The sequence below is a fragment of the Erinaceus europaeus genome, chromosome X, assembly GCF_950295315.1.
Source record: "Erinaceus europaeus chromosome X, mEriEur2.1, whole genome shotgun sequence".
NCBI classification, from domain to species: Eukaryota; Metazoa; Chordata; class Mammalia; order Eulipotyphla; family Erinaceidae; genus Erinaceus; species Erinaceus europaeus.
In genome coordinates this window covers 34,196,480-34,203,199 of record NC_080185.1, presented here as the reverse complement: position 1 = coordinate 34,203,199, position 6,720 = coordinate 34,196,480, and the positions used below count along the sequence as shown (strand labels likewise).

At 44.9% G+C, this 6,720-nt stretch overlaps 1 protein-coding gene across 1 annotated transcript; it reads right to left on the bottom strand.

Moving 5' to 3' along the window:
* Positions 1-2,971: 2,971 nt before the first annotated feature.
* On the bottom strand, positions 2,972-4,937 carry LOC103126150 (DDB1- and CUL4-associated factor 12-like protein 2). Its single transcript, XM_007537020.2, has one exon. The coding sequence runs from the start codon at positions 4,573-4,575 to the stop codon at positions 3,181-3,183; it is 1,395 nt and encodes a 464-aa protein (XP_007537082.1). The 5' UTR covers positions 4,576-4,937; the 3' UTR covers positions 2,972-3,180.
* Positions 4,938-6,720: the final 1,783 nt, after the last annotated feature.

Below are 6,720 nucleotides of genomic sequence, written 5' to 3'. Positions count from 1 at the left end.
AAGGACACCTGGAAGTAAAATTTCCCTTTGAAACTTTGAGATAGACTAAAAATGATTAAATTGTAATATCAGACATAAGCTTGTCTCAGGTCGATAAGGTTATGGGACTCAGGTAAAACAGGATTCTTCCAGTTCACATTTTTCTTTTCTTTTTTCTTTTTGTTTGTTTTTAGAATCTTTGAGAGTTTTCTATGCTGCTTACCCCGAGAAAGGCGCATTCCTTAGAATTTTATAAACTACTCATCTTTTCAGCAGTGAGAAATCTCCCTGACTCCCTTCACTTTTTTAAAAAAAAATTTTAAAAATTATATTTATTTATTGGATAGACAGCCAGAAATCGAGAGGGAAAAGTCGGAGACAGAGAGACACCTACATCACTGCTTCACCACTCCCAAAGCTTTCCCCCCTACAGGTGAGGGCCTGGGGTTTGAACCCAGGTCCTTGTGAATTGTAACGTATGCACTCAACCAGGTTTGCCACCACCCAGCTCTACTTCCTTCACTTTCCATGAGAAATACTAAATTGCATTTTTTTTCATTTTATTTTTGTTTTTTCCCAATTATTTCCTCCTGATTCATATTTATCACAAATACACTAAGTCCAGGCCCTCAGCATTTCTTCAGTTACTATGGATACATATGCTACATGTGAAAAACTTCAGTATGATAAACCAGAAAACACTACTAGTCCATCTAGTAATCTAAGGAAAATCATTTGTAACCTTTTTCCAGATATATAAATAAGCCAGACCATAGATGCCCCATATCTTTGATCTAGCTGAATTTTTATTACTTGTTCTCATTTCCTCATATTCTTAATCTTTGGTTCAGAACCTACTTGGTACTGCAACACAAATTGTATTAATTCAATCACAGTGGCATAGAAAGGATCAAGATTAAGTGGATATCTGATTGACACAGTGTACAGAGACGGAGAATAGAGTATTGGCAAGGACATGGTGAAGTGGGCCTGCATATATTATTTATGGGAGGTTAAGTAGGTAGGACCTCTTTGGGGGATCATTTGGCAATGATTATTAAATATAACATTTATTCAGCAATTCCATTTCTAGGAATTTATCCTGCAGATATATTTATACCTGTTTACAAAGATGTATACACTGAAGTAATCACTGAATAACTTATAGTAATAGAACATAAAAATTAATATATTAATTATATGTCATGAATAGAGAATATATTCTATGTATTTAAAATAGTGATATATATATATATATATATATATATATATGAAACAGTATCTGAGGTTTTATTTTTTATTTTATTTTTTAAATTTATTTAAGAAATGAGACATTAACAAAATCATAGGATGGGGGGGTACAACTCCACACAATTCCCACCACCCAATATCCATATCCCATCCCCCCCCAATAACTTTCCCATTCTCTATCCCTCTGGGAGTATTTGAGGTTTTATAATGAAAAGGCACAAATACGTGCAACAGAAGCTATTGTCTGTATAATATCACATTCATACACACACACATATACATGATGTCTAAGTGGATATACAAACAATATTATCTGTGATCTGTGGGCAGGTCAGGGATTCTGGGATATGAGACTGCATTACACCATACACCTTTTTATAAAGTATGTTTTTTATTATATACATATATTACTTAACTCACAATAAAATAAAATAGCAATCAAGTCCAGGTATGAAGTTTTGACAGGTGTAGTTAAGAATATTAGAAAGATCTGATATGTAAGCTGGTATACATTTATGCATTTTCCACACATGGGAAGTGACATATACATATACACAAATACACAGTATGTTAGAATAGGTAGTTATAAGTAAAACATGTTCCTTTGTGAAAATCGAAAACAATGTGTTAAATGATCTTAAAAACAAGACACCTAACTGTCCTAATTTATAGCAAGTATATTCAGATAAGGCATTCACTATGCTACTCAATCTTCTAACCTATCATAGTAACATATGCTTGCTTTCCAAAAGCAAAGTAATGTGAGCATAGTTCTCTTCTAAAGGATTTGATAAGTATATTCCTAGAAAGGCCATTAAGAAAAAATAAAGTATATATTTAAGCATTCAAAAATTTTAGCCCAGCACAGTTGCTAAAATGTTGAATGTTTCATTATTTTTATGCAACAAATCAGGTATGTAATCCAGATAAAATAATTAGCTATGAACACAATAAAAATTATCAACAACACTTACATTCAGCACAACAGACAGCCATTCACTAGAAATGGCTGCCTAGATAGCATCACCTGAAATTTAAAGACATGTTTACCTTGACCACCCCCCCCAAAAAAAATTTAAATCCTGTCTGATTGCCCTGCCACATACAGGCAAGTTTTGATTAGCTCAGAAAAACTATAGCATGAATGCTACCCATGATTGCAGGTCATACAATAGCAGGTTTATAAAAGAAGGCTAAGGGCTTAGAGGTATTGATGCTAAATTTCCTACTGAATATTCAAATTGTGGATCATAGAAGGACACCATTTGTGTGTTCTTAACTAAGAAAACACATTTTGGAACTACTTTATGCACCAGCAATATACAAACAACAAACATCACATTTTCAATATCCAAGTAAAACACTCTCCAAATGGTGTCAATCTAGAACTTGAAATGCATTTTCCAATTGGAAGAAGACTACAAACCTATGGTGTCATATGATAGCTAGTTCCTCAGAACAATCCAAAAGACAGCTTTTAGCACACAATTTCCCAATGTAGATAGCTGGAGGATACCATACATTTGACATGTATAAGAGGCTCTTGAACATACTCTTAAACTACTGGTAAAAGTAGAGTACTAAACAGTACCGTGGTCCTTGACTGCATCAACCCTGGAAGAAAAAAAAGAATATATTAATCACTTAAAAAAAGCACACAAGTGAGGATTAACCAAGACCCTTTATAAGAGTAGATAAAAGAGATGGTCTTTGGGAGGAGGTATGCAAAAGTCTTAAAGCCAAGTTTTGATTGCCCCAAAGAGATCACTTTAGCTCTCACTAGCCCATTCTCTAGTTTGTCTCACTTTCTACTAAATATACACCAAGCATAGATAATTTGGACAGGTTCCACTGGACAACAGAAGCCATGGTCCAAAGCACAGAGTGGAGAAGGAAAGGGGAAAGGATATGGAAAGAAAATCTGGGCACTTTGAGAACACAGGGCTATCCTTAGCTCCAGAGGCCTGCATAGTTCCCATGGAGGCCTGAAGGGAGAGGCCCCCCTGCCACGAAAAGCTTCATCTCAGGCCAGTTGTAGCAGTGGGTATAGAGCGCATTGGGGAACTCTGCGACACCACCAAAGTAGTTCACCCAGAGATCATCTTGATTAATCCAGCCTCTGCCACAGGTGAGCTTGAGCTTCCTCCCTGCTGGTCCAGGCATAGTGTTCCAGCTGCCAGAGGCACTCTCCTGCAGGAACTTCTGGGCACGGATGTCATAAAAGAGCAGGGATCCATGGCCTGTGCCCACAGTGATGATTTGCTGGTAGAAGCTCAGTGAACGCACGCCTGTGCCTCCCTCTCTGGAGCACAGAGGCCTAATGTTCTGCTGGCGCTGTCTGGGATCCAGGAAAGAGACATGAGACTGGGAGCCTACAGCATAAAGGGATAGCTCATCGCAGTAGGTCAGGCACACATTCTCTCGGCAGTAGGGCAGCCTGACTGAGAGGAGCCTGGACAGGGTGCTCCGGGCTTTCCACAGGTGGAAGTATCCATCCAGGGACACTGCTCCCAGCTCCTGGTTCTTGCCACTGAAAGCCAGAGCCCGCACCTTGCGGTTACTGGGGTTGGTGCTGGCCCTGGGGATGGCCTCCATGTCCCTGGGCCGGATGTGGGCATACATCGGGAGCCCCGCATCATTGTGCCAGGCAATGTTGCCATTGAACATGTCTGGGTCCACCCGCCAGAGAGCCACGGTGCCATCGCGGGAGCCGCTCACGGCCACGGTGTCGCTCATCCAGGCGATGGTGAAGATCCAGTCCTTGTGGCCCTGGCGGTCGCCCAGGCACACGGGATCCAGGGTGGGCAGCTGGTAGATGGCCAGGCTGTTGGGGTTCTCGCCCCCGGTGGCCAGCAGCGTCTTGGAGGGGTTCAGCTGGATGGCGTGGATGCCGCAGTCTGTCTGGGCCCTGCGGGTGGGCCCGGGCCCGCGGTCCCGCATCAGAGGGATGCGCGTGATCTGGCCCGAGTGAACGTCCACCACGAAGAGCGTGTTGCACTTGGTACCGCAAACCACCTGCCTGGCGTTCAGCCACTGCGACGCGAACACCTTGTTGAAGGTGCCCAGCGCCAGCTCGCGTTCCCTCAGCAGCTCCGGCAGCCTGTGCACCGCGTAGCCGCGCAGCTCGCCCTCGATGCCCGGCAGCCCCGCGCAGCCCCGCACGCCCACCTCGCGGCCCTTGAGGTAGTGCACCAGCGAGCGCCGCGGCGTCGGCCGCCTCTGCTTCTTGGGCAGCAGCGGACCCTCCCGGTCGGCCGCCGCCGCGCCCTGCGAAGAGGAGCCGGCGCCGCCCGCCTCGAGCTCGGCCGCTTTCCGCTTCCTACTACCTGTTTGCTGCGGGGCCATGGTGGGCGGTGGCGGGCGAGGAGTGGCGGCTGCGGCGCGGCGGCGGCTGCGGCGGCGCGTGGCACCCGAGTTGGCCGTGGTGGCGGCGGGGACGCGGCGCTTCGGCGTCTGCGGGGAGCGCTGGCTCTCAGGGGCCAGGGGGCTGGGGCGACCACGGGGCGCGCAGCTCACCGAGTCCTGGGCGAGGCGAAGGCGCAGGCGAGGCTGTGGAGGCGACAGCGAAGGGCGGCGGGGCCCGGCCGGGCTGGGAAAACGGGGCCCTGGGTAGCAGAGCGCGGGAGGAGCACGGGCGGCGGTAAATCTGGGCGAGGGCGGGAAGTGCGGCTGGAGAGGCAGCGGGAGAGAAGTCAGTGTGGGACGAGGACGACGCCCGGGGCCAGAGTGTGAGGGGGCGGAGGCAGCGGGAGGAGCCGGCAGGGGAGGCTTGCTGGGGTGCTGGGTTGCACACAGCGGGCTGGGGCTGGGAGGGGTCGGCGGGGGCGGGAGAGAGACTGGAAGCTTTGGCAAGGAAACTCCCCCAGGGTTTGGGGTGTGTGCTTAGTGTGGACCCTTGCTAGTAAGCAGGCTCAGAGCTTACAATATTTTTCATTAGCCTTAGGGCAGCCACCTAACTGGCCCTGTTGTGACCCCTAATTAAGGAAAATCAGATATTTGAAACAGTGTAGTCTGCAGCTAAAAGGAGCCTTGGAGATTATATGTTGAAGAAACAAATGGGAATTTGGTTCAATTCTTGGGAGACCTTTGCTGGAAGGAGTGAACTTGACCAGGGGTGCTGGTATTTAGAAGAAGCAGGGAGACCTTTACCCTTTGATGTGTTCTGCTGCATCTCCTGCCTCAGCCCTTTCAAGTCTTTGAGCACCAAATTCCCTAAGGAAAATTCAAAGCCTCAGGAGCCTAGAGAATCATGATGAATTCAAATAGAAGGAAATGTTGCATGGGGGTTGGAGTGGGGGTAAACCACTATTTAGCCCTAGCATTGAGTGTTCTGGTGGTAGAGTGCAGTGGAAGCCAGTGGGAAAGGAACACCTTGTTTTCTGCCCCAGGGAGGGTCAGTCAGATCTCATTGTCAGTGCAGGAGGAGGTCTAGACTCTAGAGCATGGTAGGCACCCCGGAATGCTGGGCAGAACACTGAGGGATGCACAGGGTTTTTATTACCATAAATGGCAAGGAACTTTCCAGAAGGATGTTGCCATATAGACACAACAGGGGTATGTACTGGTTTGGAGTATAGTTTTTAGCAGTCTCAGGAATTGTATGGCCCTGACTGGATTCCACAGCTTCAGATCTTCCAATCCAGTAATACTCATTTATACACTCGCAAAGTTGTACACATCTGCACTTGCAGAAACAAATATTCCCCTCATACACAAGTTAGTGGTTGCAGTTAAGTGCTTGTTGAGGTGATGCCTTTGAGGCAAGAACATGGGAGTTACTTTATTGCTGCTTTTTGTAGCATTATCTAAAATGTATAAACTCTGAGTACAAGTTATTTTCCCCAAACCAGATCAACTGCAACATCCTGTGCCCACTCCTCCCTCATATTCATCTCTCCCTGTGTTTATCTCTAGTAGCAAGAACAGGACAAGGATAGCGGACAGGGAGTGATCAGACTATAAACATGCTGACAACTTCAAGAAATGACAATGTTAGTCTATCTGATGACAAATTTCTGTCACTTAATCTGCTGTGAGGTTACTTTGGAAAAAAATTCTACCCCAGATAAATGAATATTACACAGTAAAACATCATGCATTTGCAAAGCATGATTTTACTGTTCTGATAGAACATAATAGGGTGAATATTACACAGCAAAACATATTACACAGTAAAACATCTTGCAAAGCATGATTTTACTGTTGTGATATAACTAAATAAGATATATATAATTTAAAATTAAATAACTTTTATAACAGCTATTATTTATTGAACTCCAACGAAGGACCATGCTAAATATTTGAAATTGATTATTACATTATTCCTCATAAAATTTTCCATTGCCTCATGTTTTCAAATTTCTCTGAACTTTTCCGTTAAAAATGTGAAAACCAGAGGCAACTGATGTTGACAAACTAACTGTATTGTGGATTAGCTTGCACATTTGAACTTTTCTTTGTTTTTGATTATTCCCAGGATTAGGAAGACAC

Excerpts from the sequence above, each read along its gene's own strand:
- LOC103126150 (XM_007537020.2), bottom strand. The coding sequence starts at position 4,575 with ATGGCCCCGCAGCAAACAGGTAGTAGGAAGCGGAAAGCGGCCGAGCTC.